The sequence below is a fragment of the Anarrhichthys ocellatus genome, unplaced genomic scaffold (assembly GCF_004355925.1).
Source record: "Anarrhichthys ocellatus isolate YVR2014 unplaced genomic scaffold, GSC_Weel_1.0 scaffold43, whole genome shotgun sequence".
Lineage (NCBI taxonomy): Eukaryota > Metazoa > Chordata > Actinopteri > Perciformes > Anarhichadidae > Anarrhichthys > Anarrhichthys ocellatus.
The window spans coordinates 1,051,228-1,076,429 of record NW_022280073.1 but is presented as its reverse complement, the minus strand read 5'-3'; the positions used below and the strand labels follow the sequence as shown (position 1 = coordinate 1,076,429).

The window sequence follows — 25,202 nt, the reverse complement described above, 5'->3', positions numbered from 1 at the left end:
TAAGAAATCAGGAAGGGGGCAAACACTTTTTCACACAACTGTATATATCACCAGGCTCTGATTAACCATCCAACACAGCCATGGTGAGAAACACCTCTAAACAATTAACAATTCAATATGTACACAATGAAAACACTATCAAACCAGAAGGACACTCGGAGAGGGCAGACCTCCGCCAAGGCTGTTTCCATAAGTGGAAAATGATGGTACACCTTTCCACCAAGTTTTATGGAAATTGGGGCCAGTAGTTTGTTTCCATAATCCTGCTGACAAACAGAAAAACAGACAAACAAACCCAAACCTAAGCACAGTGCCACTTTTTGGAACTGTGCTCGGTTGTACACTTAAAAAGGAGCAGAGGCAGTTGTGTGAAGAAACCACAACTAAATCCGGACAACTGACCCCCCCCATCCATTGCCATGGACTCACTGAGTTAAGTTATGGGCTTAGACCCCGTCTTCAGCTTTACCTTTGGTGACCTGGCCAACTGGCACCATTGAAATGATGCCAATTAGCTGTCAGCAGCTCCTGATGGCATGCACCTGTCCATTTCACCTACAATGTCTTTGGTTTGAGTCTGAAAGCTGTAAGTGTGAGCTGCCGGGCCAGCAGGACGCCCCGGGGACAAAGTAGACGGAGAGGGTTAAAACACAGTGTAACTTTGCTGCCATATAGCGTGACTGCATTCCCGCAGGCATACACAAGTCCATTTACTTTCTGCCCAGAACACACACACACACACACACACACACACACACACACACACACACACACACACACACTTAAACAGAGGAACAGTAGTGATGCACTGTCTGGACTGCAGAAAGGAGACACAGCCTGAAGGTCTCTCTCTACTTCTCTCCCTCTTTCTGTCACTGGTTTTCTCTCTCTCTCTCTCTCTCTCTCTCTCTCTCTCTCTCTCTCTCTCTCCTTCACTATGGGTGTCAATTGTGCCAAGTCAGCACAACTCTGACATGCTTAATTATCCTGGTAGAGCCAGAGTAAGAGGAGAGGGGGAGCAGTGAGGGTAGACAGGGGGAAGGAGAAATTAGGAGACAAGAGAAAAGAAAAAGAGGGGAGGAGGAAAAAAGAAAGTGACGTAAGGGGAGAGGAGACAAATGACGGGCTGGAAGGTAGGAAAGAAAGGGGGAGGAGGAGGAGATGAGGAAAGGTGGAAAAAAAAAGAAGAGGGGTGAGGCAGAGAGAGACAGCAGGTCGGAGAGATGCCCCAACCCTTCATGGCTCACGGACTCATCCGCAACACATTTATTACCATGCTGCCCTGCAAAGCTGGCGCTCGCCTTATATCAAGGATGCAGGCTGGAGGGCAGAGAGAGAGAGAGAGAGAGAGAGAGAGAGAGAGAGCAGGGGAAGGGAGACTGATGGAGACCGAGGGGACAACAGCTACCATGTAAAAATGCAAAACCCAGTACCTTACTAATCTTCAGCGCATAACAGCATTTTAACGCTCAATACTCAACGTAATGAAAACCAACCTGGATTAAAGGTGGATTAGCTTTTTCAAAGACACACGGGAGGCCAGCATTATTTACACATGTAGCGGTTCATATGATATCTACAAAAGTTATTTTTTTTCATTTTTTGTGAGTTCTATGAGTGGGCCTGCACATGCCCATGCAGCATTTAGGCAACAACTTGACTACTTGGGCCGTAGTAGTAAGGATGTAACGTAAAAAAAATATGTTTAAATTGACTGCTGGTTTCACACAGGACACTGACAACGGTCCCCTGGTTGAAAGTCTGGTGATTTTAGACCCACAAATCCACCCCAATCTCCTCCCTACCTGGACTTTCTACTACGTCACCTGTCCTGGTCTAACAATCCACGTGGATTGCATACTATTTGATTACGTGGGTTATGTGTGATTTGGGGTTGGCTCTATGCTACCCTAAAGGGACGCCAATGGTCCTGACAAATGGTCAGTATGTGAGGAAGTGGTTGGGACTGAATTTGATTGCTCTAACTTTCATTGCGGTTAGCATTGTTTTCTTTACCAGGGGTTTGATTGAGGGGCACAAACTGTCTGTTGCTGCCATGACACAGGTTAGATCTTACGTTTCCACCAGCCCGCTGTGAGCCAATAGGGTTCGTGCTGTCTGGATGGAGCTGCTACAGCTAACCGCTAAAGGGTCTGAAGGTCTGTCTCCCAGAGCTGCCAACCGCCCTCCAGATGTAAACTATGGGCCGACGATTATAAGATAGCATACTATCTCTGGTTAGCTGTTGTAATGATTTAGTCCCTTTTTAAAAACATGTCTCTTACAAGCACCATAACAAACGACTGTGGCTCAGTGGTAGAGCAGGGCCGTCCTTCAATCAGAGGATTGGCGGTTCGATCCCCGGCTACGCTAGCCCATGTCGCTGCCCCTTCCATCAGTGTATGAATGTGTGTGAATGGTTGAATGACATGTAGTGTTAAAGCACTTTGAGTGGTCAGACTAGAAGAGGGCTATACATGTACCATATAAGTGCCTTTAAAATGAATACTGTGTCCAAAATAACTCCTTATTTACTAAAATGAACTATACCTTTCTGCCATAGTATAAATCTTCAAAAACATTGAGTAAGTGTTACAATGATGGTGGTCGGTATGTTGGTCGTCATGCTTATGCTGATGCCGTTAGCTTTGCAGATCAAAACAAAGTATTTTGCAAACGGATATGTTGACCTACGATTTCACAAAATGTTTCTCCTGCTTCTAGTATGTGGAGATATTTAAATGAAAACTTCTGACCTGCTGGTGGCACAAGATGATGAGTTAGGGGATCAACCAAAGTCCTGAGAATCCATCCTCTGGGAACTATGAATGTCTGTTCCAATTTCTGTGCTCATGTATGCGTTCTTTGTCAAGATTTTCCTGTCTGATCTAAAGCCGTCCAAGGTTAAATGACTCCAGGGTGTCTCATGTGATAAAAACAGATTGGAAAAGTCTCTGTGAGAGGAGGATAATGTAAAGATATTCATCCTCAACACCAACATTAATGCCAGCACTTCATTTGGAATGATGAAATGACTCGGTATAATCAGTTTTCTCCAAAATGGAAAATCCATACTGAAAGTCTAGCAGCCCGGCTGGTGAAATAGACTGACTGAGAATCAACACTTAAACGTGGAGGGATCCAGGATTCTGCTGATGGCCCTCGCCTTCATACAGGCGGTACTGTATTAGTGGGCCTCAGCATATTACTCTTTTCTTTTGTGGCAATTAGAGATGCACTGATTCAGATTTTCTTGGCCGATTTCAGCCGTTTTTTTTTTTTTTGGGGGGGGGGGGATCTGCCGATTTTCTTTCTTCCCAAGAAGATTTTGTTTTTTTTGATTGACAGCAAAAACATTTTTTGTAACTTTTCTTTCATGGAGAACACTGACTGTTAAATCACTCCAAAACCGCGCCAAGTTACAGGACCTTGAACTCAAACAAAAATGCTCCGGTTACTTGACAAATATAAGTATATAATGTGAGTTGCAGTAGATCCCACTTTTTTTTAACATATTTTCCTTTGCCAGGAGAAAACAGGTGCAACATATGACAACACATCAATTGTCATTGACCTGACAATTTGTGTTGTGTGGTTTTACACGGCTAGCTACAGGGCGATCCCCAGCGAAAAACGTACTTCCTGTTGGCTGTGTTGTGATGTCATTTCCGGTAAATAGCACAATATAAAATGTTTGTTCTCTGTTTGAAAAGTAGAAACGTACAAACGATGGCAATTACAAACTCACCCATGTTTTAAATGGTTTCGTCTCCAGTCTGATCTCGAGCGCACAGCTGATCGGTTTACATGCCGTGCCAGAAAGGCATATTTAAAGAGTAACCGCACACTTAAACATGTTTAGGCTTTGAACTAAATGATACGACTGTCCTGTAAGGAAACACATCAGTGCTGGTGTTAATATTGGCATTTCTTTCGAAAAAAAATCTTTAAAATGTAATGGTTGAAAATGGCTCAGAATGCCATCTACTGTTCTAAATCAGCCCTATCTTCTGAGATAGAGGCCACCATTTGGAACTAAATGCAATAGTCGGGTGCTCGCTTGCTGTTAGAACACGGTGTTACTGTCTCTAAATGTAAGGGCAAAAAAACAACAAAAAAACGGGGAGATGATCGGCCAGTCGGCTGACAACCAGCAGGTTCTAACCGGCGGGCCGATCATCTCTAGTTATAACGCTGCTGGTCTGAGAGCTGTTACTGACTCTCATTTGCTCACACACGCATAGAAACACACTGATCCGATCGGACGCCCAAGGACACTTTGGCGTCCCCATAAACACACACACCCACATACACACACAAACACACGCACACACACTGCTAGAAACGAGTATCCGGCCCCCATGTCTGTCACTGGCATGCGACGAATACACTTTGTTATATCACAGGCACAAACACACACACACACACACACACACACACACACAAGTGCAATTCACGTCACACATTTCTGTCTGAGTCTGTATGAGTGCTTTCCTCCCCACTGTGGGACTTAGTTTCTCCTTGTTAGAGAACAGTGCAGGAGTTGAAAGTAAGAGGAAATAGCAATAACAAAAAAAGCCCTCCCTCTGTCTCTCAGCAATCATTCCTTCCAACAGAGAAAGATTCCTCTTTCGAGACCTTTGATGTGAAACGTTAGTTCTGCAGAGGCTGAAAGTCAATATCACACGTCCTGTAACGCTCCGCCGGTGTCGTAATAGAGAGGTCAGACCAGTTTGGTGTGAATGTGGCGATCGGGGAAGTTCCGCTCTTCCTCTCATGCTCTACTCCTAGAGTAATCCTCCTCTTCCTCTTCCTATCTCCTAATACGTTTCCTTTCACTCACTCCTTATCATATCCTCATTATCACCTACATCCTCAGAGCTCTCATCACCCACAATCTTATCACCATCACCAACCATCCTCCTTCTCCTCCTCCTCCTCATTTTCCTCACTGCCACTTCCCTTTCTTCCCTCTCTTCCTCTCGCTGCTGCCATCTGTCTTTTTTTCTGCTTTTTGTATACTTTCCTCCTCCTCCTCTTCCTCCTCCTCCTTCTCCTGGTTGCTGCTGCGGAGCAGACTGTTTTGTCGCACACCCGCCGTGCCAGACAGGTTGACAGATCAGCTGACTGACGTCAGAGGAGATGGCGGAGATGATGGAGTGTGAGAGGAGAAGGGACAAAAATGGGGAAGTAAATTGTAAAAAAAAGTTTCTGTGCCGAATCAATTCCATGTTTAACTTGTTGTCCGGCCAGTAAGTTTTTGAGTCTGCTATTGATGAAATATTGACAGCATCAGCTGACGATAAAAAAGAGGCACATTTGTGGTGATTTCTTTTCTTCTTTTTTTTCATCATTTGAGAAACACATTTAACTCAAATGTTCCTCTGGAAAGAAATGGAGCTTGCAGCTCTGCCCGGAGTTCAGGAATGTAACACCTCTATCAAACTCTATCACGTCTATAGTTCACCCACACAGGTGTTGTCATTTATCCTGCCTGATTAGTCCTCTCTTCGAGGTCAAAATGTAATTGGCTCCTCATTCTTTTCAATGAGGAACAAGGCGAGACGTGCTACTTTTTCCTCTCTGTGTTCAGTGAGTGGAGGAGAATCTCTCTATCAGATAATGGGGCCTCAACATTTATTCTTGTATTTCCCCTGAAGTAACTTTATGGTCACACCACTCTGCCGGACAGTATCATATATATCAGCTTGATTCAGCTCTATATTGAAGCTACATAGTGTTCAAACCATTGAATGTAGACAAGAAGTGATGTAGTCAGCGTGACGTCACCCATTCTTTTGAGGTAAACTATTTTGAAGCCTCAAGTTCGGAATTTCGTCTGTCGCCATCTTGGTTTTTGGTCATCGCCATCTTGGCCTTTTGGAACAAGAAGTGAAACGAGAGGTTGGAGCTAAGAACTGGATATTGACTAAAACATTTTAGGCGATTGAAAAAGTTTCATAAACTCATGTTCACAATGTTTATTGACGTAATAGATCAAATAAGAAGTAGAGTAATTTTCTCGTAGACTTCCATACAACCAGACTTCTTTTGGCACTTTTGGGGTCTCCACAGTTTTATTGGTTGGAACAAAGCTGGACTGTACATCATTCATTTTTTTATGGATTTGATTAGATTAAGAAATGAGTTTATTTGTATAATAAAACATTTTGGATCTACATATTTTGATCGTATCCATTTAAAGTCTTGATACTCAGATGCACTGAGAGTGACGCTCCTCATTCGACGCCTCTCAATGAATGCTCCATTTCAAATGCCAAAACCACAGAACCAGCAGTATTTTGGGAAAAGGTCGCTGACTCAAATTTGTATTTGTTTAGTATTATTATTATTATCAATAATTTATACTTTTTGTTTTAAAAATGTCTTCTGTAAGGTATTTTAAGATTCGATTGGGATTTAATATACAAAATTATAATGAATCAAATGAAAAGACTAAATACAAATGGCAGATTTCAAATTTCAGTTTTGTCTGCGAGGTTTTATACTGCCAAGGTTTTTATATTGTTGTGAAGAAAATCATGCTCAACAGCAGTAAATGCATTTGTCTGATATATAGTGGCATTTCTGTGTACCGTGACCGCTCATATATTTTCATTGGCGCTGTCATACACAGTAGCCCTGATCTTGTTTAACGGTGTTCTCATGAGCGCTCTTGTTTGCTTCCTGCTCATTTCTTCATCCCTCACATTTAAGTATCTGCTGATCAGATCTTGGCAGACCTTGGAGGGATCGTTCATCTCACCACTCTGTCTGGCATTTTCAAATCATGCTAATTAACCTGTGTTTGTAACACACACACACACTTCACTTGGGGGAAAGGTTTACTGTTGCCTCGCATCTTCCGACATTTCAAAGCTCCGCTTCGAATGCATGTGAATGGGAGTGTTGCTGGAGAGGAAGGAAAAGGAATGAAGAGCGGCGGAGGAGACAAGAGGATGGCCAGAAGATGGGAGACTAAAAAGCAAAGTGAGAGGATGGACTGAGGGGACGAAGACAATATTGGAGAGTAATAGAAGAGAGGAGAGGATAGGCAGAAGAGGAGAAGAGACTGAAAGAGGAGACAATCGGAGGAATTGATGAGGTAAAATGAAAGACAGGGAGAGGAGAGAGGAGAGGCTGGGCAAGTCACTGAGGCTTCACTAATTGCCACTCAGAAGACTCGTTCCAAAGTACAGTCATGCTGGTCTGTTCTTTGAATCGGCTCTCTGTTCCTGCCTCCCTCCCCCCCCCACAACTGTCTAGACAAGAGCAGAACAAGCTGTTCTTGTTATGGGGAGGAAGAGGAGAAAATATGCAGTGTCATTAGGTCGCTCAGTGCCAACCGAGCAAATCGGAAGCACTCTCTCTCCAGGAACGGGCCTTGAGAGGCGTTTGTGCAGGTGCGAGTCGCCCTGTGTTTGTGTGTGTCGATGAACTGCAACAAAACACAGCGGCAACAACCTCCCCCCCATTCCACGCCTCCCTAATGAATTTCATTGAAGTGTTTATTTCTACCTTTCCAGTGAAGGAGTATTTTTTGCTTCCATCTATTACCTCGCCAAGGACAAGAAGAATTCTGACCAGAATGGTGGGGATCACTTAAAGACCTGCATAATGGCATCAAGTTATGGGTTTGGTGCGCAGATGTCAGTGCTGATTTGATACTATGGCAAACACACATCATTTGACTGAATATTTTGTGTAAATGAACGTCATGTTCTGTATGAGGCAGGACACATTTGTGGAACTGAGTGATTCTGTAAAGACAATTTCAAAATAGCACTTTCTTGATTGTAGTGTTTTCCTTTGCTTCGTATCTCAAAGCTGAAAGTTGTGGTACGGACGTGGTTATTGTTGGAAAGCGTGGGTAACATTTGTCAAATAATGGCTGAAAATGTAGGCAATAAAACTACTTGGTTATGGTTAGACAAAACATTGTGGTTTGGCTCATAATAAGTATGCTTGTAGCATTGTGTTGCTACAGGTTAGCTGTGTGGTAATTTGGTTTAAACCCTCCGTACGTTTTTAGCCACTAGTGGCGCTACGGAGCACTGATTGTATGTGTGGGTCCTCGTTTTGTTTGCTCTTGAGCACGGACGCAGTGACACACAGTCATACAAAGTTTGACATTATTTCACTGACATGTGGAGAAGCATCTAAGAGTGAGAGCGGAGAAGGAAGGAAGGCCAGAGAGACTACACAGATATGGTACATGGAATGGACGTGTTTGTGAGCTCTCCAGCTCTCCGTTGCTGGGTGTTTCCGAACGGGTCTCTGGTCCAAGACGTTCTGGACCGGTTTGTGATGCAGCAAGGAGTTTCTTCTTCTGCGGATTTCTACATTGTAGCAAATGGTCTTGTGTCTTGCCTGGAGGACCTTCTGCAGCATGGGGCGGTCTATCACCTGGAGCCCCGCCTCCGTGGAGGGTCCGACTCAGCTGAGATGGAGGCCGCCAGCAGAGAGGCCTCTAGAGAACACAAGATGGCGGAGTGTCGAGACCAATCGGAGAGGCTGGAGGACTCCTCGATAAATGGTCTGCAGGTGATCGAGGACTCTGCAGCAACCAACTGCAAACAGAGAGAGCAGCCTCAGAGAGAGAGGGGAAGAGAGAAAGAGTAAGTGCAGAGAAGGAAGGAAGGCCAGAGAGATTACACAGATATGGTACAGCACATGATTGACCAGCAAGGTTTCATAGGAGGGCAACAAGTGGTGAACACGAAGGACTGGAATTTCCATAATTCCTGAAGACCAAAAAAAACACAGAACCGAAGACCAAAAAGCACAGAACCGAAGTATCATAAGCGCTAATCCGCTAACCCAACTACAACTCAGCTCACACCAATCAAGGCATGAGCTGTGCGCTTATGTTTCCGAAGGCAACAGGCTGAGCTAACAACGACAAACAGTTCACCACATCCCTCCTTTAACTACCGACTTGCTTACCCAATGAACCATTCATACCTACAGCACACTGTAGCAGCAGTCTTCAGGTTCTCAGGTTAAACACCTGCAAGGTAACTGAGTCCAATACCCAGACACCCAACAGGCTGTGCAATGCTCATTACAGAGTCCAGAATCATCCAGAACATTACCATCATCACAAAAACCAGAATACAAAACATGCAGTTAGCAGGAAATACCAGAAACTATCATTTCCCTCAGTAAAGCCAGGACCAGCAAACACTTCAAGCCTACGAACAGCATCCAACTCAAACCTGACACCCAACAAACAGCACTCCAATTACTCCGAAAAAGTTCTCCACAGAAACCAGAACAGATGAAGCACACTTTGACTGCCTGAACACAAAACCCAAACTGATCCATACAGAATTTAACTAAGACACCAACAGTAAGAGCAGCCCATACACAGCTAACATCACTGCAGCCCTGTCCCTCCGACTGCCTATCCTAAGACTAAGTAAGCTCCCCCCTAGTCTTCAGGTGCTACTTGTGGTGGGTACTTATGCACTAAAACCCGCAGGCCCAGTAAAGCAACCAGGAACTGGCCACCCACCTGCAGCTCAGACGTGCCCCCGAGACAACTGCTCTAACCACTTTCATCACCACACTATAGAAACCCCCCAACGAACTCCAAAGGGAATCCGCTCTTCAACCAAACAGTAATTTACTCACCGTAAATCCTGTAACACAGAATAGACAGCAACCAGGACACAGACCCCTAGTGGAAGGGAGGGGTCATCACACTGACGACCAGGTAATGTCGGAAAATGCTGAGAAATGTAGCAATGGGAAAAGAAAGACAAGAAAGAAGAAAACTGCTTACGAACATGGACACAAACAACGTAACAATGTGAACTAAAAATTGAAGTGACGGAACTACATTTTGAAACACGGACAGTCTTCGAGACAGGTACTCAACAACAGTTCATAAAACGGGACCCAACCGTGAAGGGTTGCATGGGGTTTGAAATATGTGGACGTTTATTATGCAGTGAGGGTCGAACAAAAGAAGTGTAAAATCCACTGCTTTTGATGCTCGAACCGTACACTAGCCGTGTTTCCATTCACATATTTACATGCACATTTTCAAGGATTGCATCAGAGGCGCTTGTATGGAAATGTCAACATTTTAGAAAACTTCCTCGATTGCAGAATAAAGCTTTTATGTTGGCTTGAGTTTTTTTTTTTTTGCCTTTGTCGAAAAAAGAGTTGACGCGCAAAAAAGATTACGGAAAGGCCTTTGCTGAATAAATTCTGCAAACACTGAATCCACATGACTGATCAGCTGTTTCTGCTGTCGCCGTCTACTCAGATATTCCAATACCATGCTAATGCTTGTCTTTGTCTACGGACAACATGAAACATGACCAACACCAGCTCAAATGAAAGAATATTTTGCCCAATTGAAACAAATTCCGGAAGACCTCTCTCCATTTTTCTCTACATGACATGCAACATGCAAGCAAACATATTGTAGAGTTTTACCACTGTAAAATCTTTCAGTGCAGTAAACACCTTAACGTTTTTCCTTAATGAAGGGAAACGTTCAAGGCATTTTGTGCAACACCTTTGAGTAAGTCCCTCAACACTAAACCGCTGGAGTAGTCCTCTGAGATCCTCCACAGCCGATGCTGCGCTTAGAGGGAGCAAACCCCAAACAAAGGTTTCATTTCAGTCAGAACAAACCAGTTGACACACACTAAGCCCAGAGTTCTGGGCCCCCTGGGATTAGTCGTCCAGCCTCTGAGTTCTGAGTTCCTCCCCGATGTCTTGCTTTGTCATGTCACATGGTGTTTTTGCTCCATGATTGATTTTCTTTCCTTCTCTCCGCATCTATAATCTAAGACAAAACTATTTTTGCTCTCTCAGAAAGAAAAGTCAAAATACCCCCAAATCATATCCATGGAGACGGCACAACATTGTTATTAACCCGCCTCCTCAGCTCAATTATAATTGGTTAAAAGTCTTTGTGAGTTTTAATTACAGTAACAATTGTGTTGGCAGGTGGCTTCGTGACTTTACCTAAAGTGTAGTTTTATGTGACTGGTTTTGACTGGCTGTACGTGTGGAATGTGAACAAATTCAAACGACGTCTCCTTCCAGAAACAAAGATGTGGTTGCTGCCAATAATCCACACACCTGTCGACAGTTTTCATTGGGAACTATTTCTTAAAAGAAAGAAAAACACCCGGGCAAACTGTTGACAAGTGTGGTCTGTAGATTGTTCCGAGTAACCAGGACATTGTTTCTGGAAAAAACACATTCCTCGTTGATGCTGGAGGAAACCACAAATGAAATTCCATTTACCTCCATTGTATTGGGATGTGGAAAAATATTCAGCAACAATTATTTCAAACACTCTGCAAGTAAAACGCAGACCATGAAATACTTTCCTTTTAAATGTATTTGAGTCGAGCAGTATTTTTATTTTAGGATGCAATAACAGCCATGCTAACAGACCTGACACGTCACAAAAAGAGCCACATTAACTTTCAAGATACAGAACATTTCAAGTACAGTTTTCCTTTCACCAACAGACAGGGACGTGGGTCTTTTGTTGCACTTGCTTCCAAAGCCACCAGACCACCGGGGGAAAACTGTTCACGGACTAGATAGACCAGATGTGAGGCAATGTTACACTTTCAGCTTGATTTTCTCACTAAAATCTCTCACAACAGAATCCTCTAACTGTCCAGCTGCCATAATAAGGAAAGGAGAAACTCTGAGTTGGTAAAAATGTAAATGTGCTCACTTCAGTCGCTGTCAATTACCGCCTGCAATCACAGCAATAAGCCTAACAAGCCGCAGAGGGGTTGATGGACTTTTTGCCCTGGGTTTAACCTGAGTGGAAGACTGCAGGCACTACTCGGGGCTAGAAAGGCCACATTCACCCTTTTTGCATGTTTTTGAGTAAAAAAAAAAGCGTGTATATGTTTTTAGCACATTTCAAAAGCTTGTGTATGTTTTTTATCAGACGCAAAAGCCTCCACAGATTTTATACATCAAAGTCTGTTTACAGGTTGTTGGGGAGTACTACTGCACATGTGAAAAGTTCTACGTAAATTGCCTTTTGTGTGTCTCCATAAAAGGCTGTGTGATGTCCCATTGATCTCATAAATGTCCGTAAATGATGTCACTCGGGTGACATCATTTACGGACTAATCAGAGGGGTGTGGAGTAATAAAGAGGTGAGCTCACCACACCTCTGTATTCCGTTCCTTATCTCTTGATAATGCTAGAGGCTAAATTAGCCGCTACTAGCATAAGACACCGGAATCTTCGACTGAACTGTCTGCAGTCGAGATGTAATTCTGAGCGATGTAGGCGGCAATAAAAAAGAAAATATCTCTAGAACCTGTTTATTCTAGATCGATTGTTATCCTTTTAAAAAAAACATCCCTCGATGTTGTTGTTGTTGCAGACTGTGATGCTAAATCAGTGGAGTACTCTTCTAAAGTTACATATAGAGCAGGGGCCCCCAACTGGCGGACCACGGTCCGGGTCCGGACCCAGACGCAATTGCATCCGGAACCAGGACATAAATCCGATTTGGAATTATACATATTAGACAGTGAGTTTATACTTTAACCGGCGCATGTTATTCAGCCGTTACGGCACTTGTTCAGCGGTGCAGGAAACACACCGACCAATGCGTTGTAAATCACATCACGTGATGCAGCTCAGCCAATCAAATATGGGTATTCTGACATGTTTCCTGACTCGAGTGAGATTTACACACACCGTGACACACGGGCTGAGATGAGGAAATAGAAAGAAGAGCAGGAACATTGCGCTGATCAGAGAAGTTATCTCACATGATGTTCTCCAAAAAGAGAAATGTGTTCAGAGAGAATAGAATTTACAAGTAAGAATGAACAGAATCTTCTATGTTAATCTTCCCACAGGCAGTTAAAACCAGCATGTCTCATATGTTCAGAAACCGTAACTATTGATAAAAGCGGCAAATGAAGCGCACTACGAGGCAAAGCACAACTCTTTAGAACAAACGTACCCACTCACATCTGAAATGAAGACACAGAAAATAAGAAAAAAGAGCCCAATATGATCAGAATCCTAACACATGAATTCACTGTTCAATGATGTTAACAGAGAGAATAGAGCTGAAACAAGTCTTAATAACCACAGATAAAGTCCATGCTCACTGATTTATCTTTTTAGAAGATGACAAAAATATAATATTGTGGCTTTTTTATTGACATCACTTCACACCTGAATGAACTGAATTTAAAGCTGCAGGACAATTCAGTGAAATTCATTTTTCTAAAATGAAGTACTTTATTTTAAAATGCACATTTTTGAAAAGCTTTCTGTTATGTCAGTTATTCTTTAATCCAGACATTATTTTACTTGAAATGAGAAGAACATTTATTTATGTATTTCTATGTATTATTTATAATCCATCCAGTTAAATTCGAAAACTGAGAATAATAATTTGTTAAAATATAATTGATGTGTACTTTCTTAATTTGATTTGACAGTTGTTGACGACACAGAGACGTTACTACTAGACTTCTTGAATATATATGTATATATATGGCACTAAATAGTGCAAATTAGATATTATTGTAATGTTTCGGACCTTTGCCTGAGGAGATTTTCTCAATCTGGACCTTTTGGAATTTTAGTTGAATACCCCTGGCCTAGAGGGAATTTCATCAAATTTGGCATAAACATCCATTTGGACTCAAGGATGAACTGTCGCTGTGACCTAACAAAACACAATTTTTGACCATTGCTCAATAATTCATATGCTTATTGTCTAATAGGATAAAAATTTGGACCGACATGGATGTAAACTGCTATTTTATTTTACAACCAAAACATCCCGGGTTTGATTCCAGCCCTGGGACGTCTGTTGCATGCAGGTCAACCTCCGGGAAGTCTGGTTGTATAGAAGTCTATGAGAAAATGACTCTACTTCTCTCTTGATTTATTACCTCAGTAAACATTGTAAACATGAGTTTATGGTCTCAATCTCTAGTTTCAAGTCTTCTTCAATACAGCATGATGTTCATTTAGTAAATTATGGTCCATTTAGAGTCAAAGAGACCATAAAGCAGAGTATGCTTTAGGGTGGGCTTACTGTGATTGACAGGTCGCTGCCGCTACCAGAGCCATATATGGTATCTCGATGTCACTCCTCCACATTCCAAATATGGTAACGTCCATCATTAGTTACGAAAATAACAAAATGCCGACAGCCGTAATCCAAGATGGCGATATTGCCAAACTCAAGGCTTCAAAACGGCAGTCCGCAAACCAATGGGTGACGTCATGATGTCCACTTCTTTTATACAGTTTATACAGTCAAACCCTCCCCCCACCCATTTGTACACTGTCCTCTGTGAAATAAAGGCAAAAAATGTCCCAAAAAAGGAGATATAACTTTACGCGTGAGCTCCATGTACAGTATGTCCTCATCCGTGCAGAGACTGTCCATCTCTGCAGTGTTGGTGAGCTCAGTGTGAGTGCGGCTCTCAAAGAATGGAACGCTCCAAACCACACACATCAAACTCCAGGGCATTCTAACTCGGCCTTGCTTTCCAGTGCATCAAACACTTTCTTGTTGTTATTTCCATTTCTTATGATTAAAGTTCAGCATGATTATTTATTCCCCCCAGAATATATATATATATATATATATATATATATATATATATATATATATATATATCATTTTTTAATTCGCTTTCACATTTATAGGTTTGAGGTGGGTTTTTTTCACCAGATAGTGCTAATCAGGCATATTAATATTTAGGGGGAAAGAAGCATTCTGGTAATAACTGTGACAGCAGCACATTACGGTTTCGGGGGCTGAGGCACATCAAAGGCCTGCTTGAAAAGCTGTTTATTTATTTGTTGTTTTGAACCAGAAACCACTTTTTGTGTGTGACCTTGTTTCTGCGTGAACTCAACACATTAACTGTGCTTTGTGTTTAAGCTCACAGGTAGAAAAAAAAATACAAATAAAAAATAGTATCATCTGACCTTGCACATTCTGAGGCGCAGATAACAGGGAGAACTGCTCATAACGAGCCTGCTTTTTGAGCATTTTGATGTCTGAACGGTTTATCGGTGCTATTACACGTTTTGGAGTGTGCCTGCATGCACTACTGTTGCAGTGTGGGCGTTTTTTTGTGTTTTTTTGTATGACCACCTCTTGTAAACATGTACTTTTATCAAAATGGTGATTTTTTAAATTTTTTATTTTAATTCTTTCCATTTTTGGTTGACACAGCTTTTCACAACACAATTCTACGTCTTCGCAGTGTTTCAGCTACGGAGGAGCAGATCGATCACTCGTGTTGTTCCTTAAAAGCAATAAAGACTCACCTACCTTGAATGAGCAAAATGTTTTGGTTTGTTCAAAGGCCGTGAATTCTAGTCAGAAAACGAAACGCTTGAAATACTTGTGCTAAGAAATGTCTCCTCTCCTTCTCCCTTGGCTCCGCAGAGTGCAAGTTCCACTGCACCAATGGGAATTGTTTGCGTCTGGGCTCGCTGATCTGCAACCAGCTGAATAACTGCGGGGACAACAGCGATGAGGAGAACTGCCCCGTGGTCACCCAGCACCCTCCGCCGGGCATCTTCAACTGTGAGTGCCGCAGGGCGCCCTGCGCCCTCTGTACCTCCGATAACACACTTCCTTCCTGTCCTCTCTGTTGTCTTCAGCTCTGTCCTCTCCCTGGGGGTCTCTTTGTTGATACGATGTGGATGCCGACCTGGGGGTCTTTCTTTTTAAGGCGTGGAACTTGAAATACAACTTTCCGCCGAGTGCGATGAGTTTTCTAGGATCCAACTTTTGTGGCATGTAGAGACAAAAACTCCTTCATCAGCAACAAATTGACTAAAGAAGCTACTTATTTCTTCATAAAACCTTCATTGTATATTCAAGAAACAATAACCATTAGTTTTAAAACATTAGTAGTCACAAACGGAGTCGCATCACAGGAACATCTGAGAAGTCGTTGAAAAAAAACATGTAAGTCTGTGATGAGGAAAAGAAAGGTAGCACAAAATGATTCAAATTGATAAGGAACATAAAAAAAGGAGCCAATTAAGTGCTCGTTAGGTTTCATTGTCCTACGCACCTGTTTGTCTGCCAGAGACTCAACAGTCACACAACAGATGCGCTTCCATTTGTATCAAATGTAACAACTTGACCGCCTCATGGTGAGCTGGGTGAAGGAAATGAATCTATTCATTATTAAAATACGTTTTCTTTTTTATCTGCTTCTCATGAATCCCTACCACTACAAATTTCTTTTGTCCATTTCATTTCAGAAATTACTCCCCAACGTCAAATCTCTATAAATAGATTTACATGTGCGTGAGTACAGAATCTCTATGGCAACAGGACAAGGTGTTGGTATCAGACGCGTTCTGGTGTCTGTTTGTAGTCTTGAGTAGTATTGACCAATAACGTATGAGCAGGCTTTGGTTAAATGCAAGTTAACAGTCCGTGCGGAACCCACCGACTATTGTCTGACAACGATTTAGTTTTTTGTCGGTATGAAAAACATTCTGCTAACAGTCACATTGGTTCCTCTTCAACACGACTGCTGAGTTTTAGTTGCCTATAAGCTTAACCAAAGCTCAGATCAACAAGGACTGCTGAGTGGAGCCACTGAGACGGACCTGTTGAGCAGTAGATTATGTACTATTCGTGGCTTGTCAATTCAAAGCCAACATGGCACCATATACTTATACAGTAGCTGGAGGTCAACACACTATAGACTGCCATAGGATAGGTCTCCCATAGAAGCACTACAGGCGTTTTTTGAGACATACATTTTTTTCCCACCTTTCCATTTCTGTGCAGTTTTTGTTTGAATCTCTTTGCTGCTTTCATAAGAACCCACCCATCACCACCAACCACCGCCCCCTGCCCCCCGTCGAGCAGCACTGTCCAGGGACTGAGATGAGAGTGTTCCCTCGACAGGTCACGATCAATGGAAACACAGAGAGAGAGAGAGAGAGAGAGAGAGAGAGACGGAAAGATGGGGAGACAGAAAGAGAGGGAGACGGAGGGGAAGAGAGCGAGAGGGTGAAGGACACCAATGGGCTCCGATGGCTGTCTGCCAGGCCACTTTGATGTGCTGCAGCATTCTCTTTCAACAACTTTTAGGAGGAGAGGGAAAACTTTTTTACAGCAGCACTTTCATCCTCGGCTCTCTCTGTGTGTGTGTGTGTGTGTGTCTTGGGGGTTACCTACCTTCCCCCTCCCTCCATCCCTCCCTCCCTCCTTCATTCACTCCCTCACCGCGAATGCGTTTCACCTCTCAAACCCGCCAACCATGTTGTTTTGTAAATTTATCTCACTTTCTTCTCTTTTTCGACTGCCCTTCTTTTCCCTCCACGAGGCACTAGGAACGACCTTTTTTTAATTATCATTATTATTTTGGGAGGGACAGGTCGGGAGGAGGGGGGGGAGATAGAATCCTGAGCCGGGTACTTAAAATATTTAGCTGTCTAGAGCGAATGTTAATGTAAGTGTCTGCGGCCGGCGTTGTGGGAAAAGCTGTACGATGATTGTAATTTTCTGAGCCGGCGCACATTTTCTGGTGATGCCTGAGAGACAGCGAGGGAGGTATGGAGAGAGAGAGAAAGAGAGAGAGAGAGAGAGAGGGAGGGATGGAGGGAGGGATGGCTGGAGGTAGAGAAAGAGAGAGAAAAAAGGAAAAAAGGAAAGGTGGAGATTGCCAGAAAGAGTGGCAGGGGATTGAAGAGGGTGCAGACAGACTAAGAGGGAGAGGAGAGAGAAAAGGGGGAGCTGGAAGTGAGACAGAGGGCCAAACAGAGAAATGGTGGTGGACAGAGAGAGAGAGAGAGAGAGAGAGAGAGAGGGACATAGAAAATGTTTCTGTAGTAATGGGGTTTGCCATCTTGTTGTAGCCGCTGGCTGTTGCCGTGGCAGTGGCAGACAGATGGATCATGAATACTGTCTAGACACACTGCAGCCTGACAAACTGCCCCCCCCCCCCAACCAACACACACACACACACACACACACACACACACTTTCTCTCTAGGGCCGCGGAACTGGCTTCCCTAAATGCAACGCAGTCGTTATTAATGCTGTTAATTACACCTGTGTTCTTCCTGCAGACACTGGGGACATGTTGAATCCAATGGAAGGCAAAAGTTAGCGAAATGTTTGTTGCCCATAAAAGCTTGTTTTAATGTGCTATTTAACTTTTGAACAACGAAAATACACCTTCTTCCTCTTTCAAATGAAAAGATGAATTTTAAAACATATACACTCGGGGGTTTCCTGCTACAGCCTCGCTCATGGTGGCTAACGGTACCAGAGTTAAAGGTGCTAAAATCAACATTCAGAGCATTGATACAGCAGCGAACAACTATGTGCAAAGTAAAGACATAGTGTAGTAATATCTGGGTCCCCCCTCAGGTTAACACTGCTAGCTCTGTCAGCACTGTTGCAGCTGTTTGCACCGTGAGCACTGTTAGCATGTTGAGAGCAGTGTGGAGGCAATCCCTCAATCGTAGATGAGCTCTGAATTTCCTATTTAGCACCTTCAAAGTAAATATGTTTGTATAATGAACATCTCGAAACAGTTTACTCACTCACACTATTTTTCCAACTTTTCTTCATCTGTACTGATATTATCCCTTAACTGTCACTGAGTGGATGCTGATGAGCAAAGGTGACATCGTTTAGCTTTAGCTTTGCAGTGTTAGAACATTGCATGCTGAGCCTGCGGCCTATTTTGAAAGGGATACTAACATTGTTCCGCAAGCGATCAAGGTCTCACAGTTTGTTATCAAAAACCTTCATCTCTATGCTAAATGACCAAGCAAGGAAGGCATGAATACGACGTAACAAAACCTTTCAGCGTTTGCATACCTTGCAGCAGCCACAAAAAATCGAGCGTTAGTTTTCTGTGGAAATGCTGCTGCTGAGCACACTGTGGCTCGGAACTGTTGTGAAATACACATTATTGGATGTTATTTATGCAATATACCTTTACCCATATCAATGTTGTCACTGCGTTCATTTTTCCCTTTAACATGTATGCATCCGTTTGGTGGTCTTATGAAGAGGAGGCTGCAGATTCCATGCACACACTGTTCATACCACACCGCATGTTTGTGTAGGTAGACGTGTTTATGCGTGTAGTGTGTACAGTCATCGATATACAGTCACAGATATTTTGGACAAGGCCTTTAAAGCCCCATTTGGACTGGATTAACATTAACAGATGGGTAATGTACCGCTCTGTCAATTTAAACGTCATTTCAACCATCACAAAATTACAGCATGTGATCTGTAATAGACATTCAGCAGGACAAGGCCAAAAGCCATCGTGCGTGGGGCGCAGGAGATTTGAAGAGCTTGACACTCTAGGTACCCCTCTAGCGTCTAGTGCATAGTGTCTTCTATGTTTGTAGGAAACGTACAGTTTTCTGCTCGTTCTATCCATACAGTCTCTTTTCAAAATAAACTTCCAACGTAGGTATAATTTGTTTTTAGGTTTACTTGGTTGGGTTTACGCAACAAAAGTACTTAGGTTAGGTTCAGGAAAAGATTGTGGTTAGGGTTAAAGTATGTACGTTAGTCTTTGCGAGTGTCCTTGTGTCTCTTTGCAGCTGTTTTGCATGTCTTTGTCGTCGTTTTGGTCTCTTTGTAGTCATTTGTGTCTCTTTGTGGTCGTTTTATGTTTCTTTGTGGTCGTTCAGAGTCTCTTCCTAGTGGTACATGTCTCTTTGAGTGACATTTCGTAGGTGAAGGCCCCTGACACATTGAGCCCCTTCGGTCCGTGCCAGGTACTCCCTTTCAGTAACCCATCCTTGGATACAGATCGTCAGAAAGAATCTCCTACCTGCTTCTATCCAGCTTTTATGTTCTTGTCCATTAGGGGGTGAAGCACCACAGTAGCACTACTCCAATATGTGTCACTCTCCAGGTAGCAGGCAAGACCCATGAGGAGATCTAAGTGATCTATGAGTAGTGGCTGTCTAAAGCACCATTTAGCCGACGCACAACATTTGAGGAAGACTGCATGTTTTTTCAGAGGGTGTACCTTTATAGATCAAGGGGGGAAGGCTACATGGCGATTCACTTTTGCCAGACTTGTCTTGGCTTTCTTCCCTTGTTAGGCTCCGCTGACTTGTGAGGAGGGGACAGGGAAGGAGACCAGAGGACGGTCTGGATCGATGTACAACTCTAGCTTAGCCATTGATTCCAGTCCGGTGTGAACGACACTTCAATAGCATCGAGCGGGGCCTCCAGGCTCGCTGATTGATTCTGTTTGTGTTGGAGATTCCTGTCTGTGAAGGCTTATTATTGACTACTCCATTCCAGACTGTCTGAGTGCCTTAGACACTTGTATATGAGGCAATACAGTTGCTTTTTCTCACCATTCTAAGAAGAATTTAAGGTCACTGCTGTGTTGGCAGTAAAGCTCCTAACTCTGTCGTAGGATGGAAGGTTGTCCCTGCCTCCTTTTTCCCTTCTGGGTTTTAGTTGACTTTATAATTTTTTCTTTTTTGTTCGTCAGTATATGATTTCAGTCCATCTTATTTATCCTGTTATCAGAGTCATATCTGTTTTACAAAGATTGAAAAGCAGTTAAAAAAAGACAAATTGACACAATTCAACACACTCATGGTTTTTGTCTCTTAATTGTCAATTACCATTTACAAAACCACAGACCCACGTTCCTGACTTCATACGGGGGGCCAGTGTTGGTCTCTTGGATGTTGATGAGCATAACTCTGATTTTGTGGTGTCTGAAGAGCATCTTTTATTCTGAAGTCCAAATCAAACTGTGATGAGGAGAACCAGAATCCATCCAAAATGGTTTTGTTATTGTATCGTCATTGAAGTTTCTGTTAAGTGCTTCTCATTGTCTGGCTTCGTGATATGGCCACCAGATTAGATTAGTTTGTTTTATGTTTTTCAAATGCGGGAGTGATGCTATCCTCTACGCAGCCGACGTGTCCAGACACCCACGGTAATTTGATGCTCCGACCTCGAGTGGGTTCGGTTATACGCCGTGATTGAAGCTGAAACTATTTATCAACCCCATTATTAGATCCAGCCCAGTGGTCGTTTCCGCCCCAGTGTTGGCTATGGACATCACAGAACGACATTATCTTGATTTCTGCTGTTACCCAGCGTTAAAAGCATTGGAGAAGCATTCTTCATCCGTCTTCTGTGCTTTCTTTCTCCTCACCCGGGGCTCTCCGACTGTCTCTATTTCCTCCCTGCTTTTCATCACTTAAGCCTAATCTCATGGTTGAACAAGCCTCCAGTCAGCTGTCTTCTCATCCCTTCCCTCCTCTTTTTTTTCCCATGTATTTCTTATTCTCTCATCCCGTCTGGCTTCCTCCTTATCTTCCTTTTCACTTCGTTTCGACCCCAAAGCCCATGTTGGGTGACTTGCTGCGTAATTATGGTGTCAACATGGTGGAGTCTCACTCCGTGCAGCTGTTGTCATTACCAGGACTTGATCTCCACTGTGACTCGGAGGTCAATTAGGCAGCAAATGAATGGAGCTGCAGGATGCTGCTAATTGAATGGTTCAGGCATTGATGGGTGGAGGGATGGAGTTGGACCGTAGTGACCTCGAGACCACAGGCATGCGTGGGAAGTATTTGCCTGAGTGGATTTCTATGTCCTTTTATTTTGAATGATGGGTCTTCAGTCAAATTCTACATTTCATTTAAATTGCTGTACAGCATTCCAGATACAGAACATTTGCTAAATATGCATAGTCTTGAACTGTCTGCAATGTGAAGATTTTGTAAGGATGACAAAGAAACATTATCTTGCATATTTTGCTAGCACTGTATTGGACCAAAGTTTAAATATGGCTGAAGGAATGTTGTGTGAAAGAATGTACAGTATGGCCAATGTAAAACCAATGGTGGTGAGCATAATACACCAAAAAAATATTTGTTTTTAATACAAACTAATACAAAATTGAGCAATCTGTAAAATATGATTGTATTGTGATTGATGGTTGACATTTAGAATGACAGAGGGGTGGTGATAAACTGATGGAGTCAGCTGCTATATACAGTATATTTAAAGGAGTGGTCAAACGCTGACAGAACCAAGTACTCTTTTTTAGAAAAGGTCCAGACTATATTGGAAACAATGCCAATTTCACAATTGGAAACCACCTTATCGAACAAAGAAATCAACCTACATATTTAAGATTTAACAATTAAAACAAAGGAAATATAAAATTGGCTGTGAATAAACTAAAAGACAAAGCAAAAATGGATAAATATACACTGATTTACCAATTAGAACCTGGCTCTGAATATTCAAAGCAATCATCGATCCCATTTTATTAAATGGCAGCGAGGTGTGTGTGAAACACACTCAACACTCTAGCAGAGCTGAATTAGGCCAATATCCTCAACTGTTAAATATTGAAAAAACGAGCCCTACATTTCTGGAATCATATTAAAGCAAGTGACCCACTCTCCTTTTCATATATAGCCCTATGCTGCCGGGAGTCAAACCCACAAAGGAGTCCCTTCTACTTGTCCTGAGGCTGGGCGGATGGTCAACCACTCAGATCATTACACCTCAGCTGTAAGACACACACACTCAGACAGTTATACCCAATGAAATTATGATGAAGGAAAAAGAAAAAGATAGATCATTGGTCTGAAATAACAAAATCTGAGAACAAAATGGAAACCTATATAGCTCCAAACAGGCAGTACACTGTAACAACATACTTGACCTCAGTGTCTGATAGACTGATGAGAACAGTGACTTAGTGCACACTGAGGGACCACTACATTGAAGCAGGAAGCAAGAAGACACACTGACTGTAGCGAGAATAGGTTGTGTTCTCACGACCTGAGAACACTGAAACTCATTCACTTCAGGCAATATGAAAGTCTAATGCCGTGTTCACACCAAACGCATATTCGTGTCAATCGCGCCGCAGGTCTCACCGGGGACCATTTCTGTACATTCGCGCGAATCGCACCGGAGAGGGGGCGGGGCTTATCGCCCTGAAAGCTGTTCAACTGTCCGCCATTAACCATGGAAAAAATAACCTATTTCTGCCTTGTACGTGTTGTGGAAGTCACAGATATCCCGGGAAACTAAACGCCGTCATGTCTGGTTCATAATATTGTTCAGAGGAGCTCCGTGGATTTTATCGAGCTGTATTCACTGTGTCTAGCAAGCCACAGGTCGCTGTTTACTACAGCTGTATGTACACAAAATAAACTGATTTGGCTGTGATTTAACGGCAATAAACCGACAAAAAGGGACTCCGAAATAACTACGTAATGATGCCGATTTGTGGGCTACTTTTCTTCTCAATGGAGCTCGGATGGATTGGTGCTAGGCTATGCTAACATTGTAGCAGCTCCACCAACAGTCAGAATAACGTCATGTAGATGTAAATACACAGTGGTGTATAGTAACGAAGTAGAAACACTTCGTTACTGTACTTAAGTCATTTTTTTGGATATCTGTACTTTACTTTACTATTTATATTTCTGTTGACTTTTACTTTTACTTCACTACATTTTGCAAAGAAAACTGATACTTTTACTCCGATACATTTCCCCTGAAACCTTCGTTACTCGCTACAAAATCAAATCTATCTTTAGAAAGAAAATGAATCATGAGGCCAACGTCGGGGACTGTGGTGACTGCAAGCAAGCAGGTTTGGTGAATCAGTGGTCCTAGTTTGTAAGTTAAATCATTGGTTAATCACGTTAATGCGCAAAACAAGTGCTCTCAAAGCCGCGGTGTTTTGATTCCTAGTGATGCCCAGGATGCTATATGCTATAGCTAGCGGGCGACAGCATGAGTAGAATTCCACACAGGACGGGTGGGATGAGGAGAGGTGGATGGGTCAAACAAACACTGGTGTTTCCTCCAGGAGGCCGCAGTTTGTGCCGTGCGTGAAACGAGAAGCCAATGTTGATTTATTTGTGACGTGACTTCCGTACTTAAGCAATGCCACTTCCGTAGATATTTTAACGCAAACCACGATCTTTTCCTAAACCTAACTAAGTAGTTTCATCGCCTAAACCAGTGGTTCTTAACCTTATTGGGGGTACTGAACCCTGCAAGCTTCATCAGTGCATTCACCGAACCCTTCGTAATTGGAAAAATAAAATATGATTTCTTCAAAACATAGGTATATATTTTATTAGTGCACAAAATTAACCATGCATCAGTTGCACACAAAATCACTGTGTTCAAAGAACAAAACCAAAAAAACATGAATTTCACACAAAAACATAGCTCAATGAATATTTACTGCAAATCAATGTGACTTTTGCTGTTGCCTTTCAGATACAAGTTCAAAAATGCACCTTGCTTCACCTTGGCAAGTGCCACTCTCATATCATTTTCGCAACAAAGTCTGTTCCTTTTCTTAGTTTTTATGTCTACCATCCTTGAAAAAGATTGCTCGCAAAGATACGTTGTAACAAAAGGTGCGAGTATCTCAAGGGCTTTCTTAGCAATAAGAGGGTATGGTACGATTTGGTGACACCAAAACGTTGAGAGCGTTGTTGTTCTGAAGAGTTGCTGTTGAAGCTGGCTCTGCTGAAGTTCAATGATTTCTTCGAGGTATTCATCGGTGACATCTGCTGTCACAACACTAAACGTCTCACCCGTGCTGGATATGACTCTCTGGTGGGGAAGTATCCGTCGAGAGACTTTGCGAGCTCATCTAAGTGCATGGCAATTGCTTGCTTCAGCTCCCCAGGTACAGAAATGTCTCCAATTCCAGACACGTCTTCGATCTTACCTACACAGTCGTCCAGCAGGGGAAATTTTGCGAAGTTATCATTCTCTGTTCATCGTTTCCATATAGGTAGCTTTTTTTGAAACGCCTTCAGGTTTTCTTCCGCTTCGATGATGTTGACTCCACCGCCCTGCATCTGTCGATTGAGATGATTGAGAGCATCGAAAATATCGGCCATGTACGCCAAAATGAGAATGAACTCAGAATTTTCGAAGCAATCTGCGTGACAATGTTGGTACTGTGATGCTGTGAGGATCGGTTTGTCGATGGGTACAAAGCCGAGAACAGGCAGAGTAGCCTTTTCATCGAATCTGGCTCTCTTCACCTTACAAGCGAGCGTTGTGTTCTTGTATTTCCCATCTCCATGCAGCTTTAGGAAGTGTTCCTTTAGTTTTGCCGATGCTGGACTAGAATTGCTCAACTTGGCATTGCAAATCATGCATTGAGGACGCT

The 25,202-nt window shown here is 42.8% G+C and overlaps 1 protein-coding gene across 2 annotated transcripts in view; it reads left to right on the top strand.

The window, feature by feature from the left end:
* ldlrad4b (low density lipoprotein receptor class A domain containing 4b) overlaps window positions 1-25,202 on the top strand; it is a 237,284-nt gene that overhangs the window by 97,541 nt on the left and 114,541 nt on the right. For both annotated transcript variants that reach the window (XM_031868552.1, XM_031868554.1), the window contains exon 3: window positions 15,440-15,580. In XM_031868552.1, the coding sequence (XP_031724412.1) occupies window positions 15,440-15,580 (141 nt within the window). The remainder of the gene's footprint in view (window positions 1-15,439; window positions 15,581-25,202) is intronic.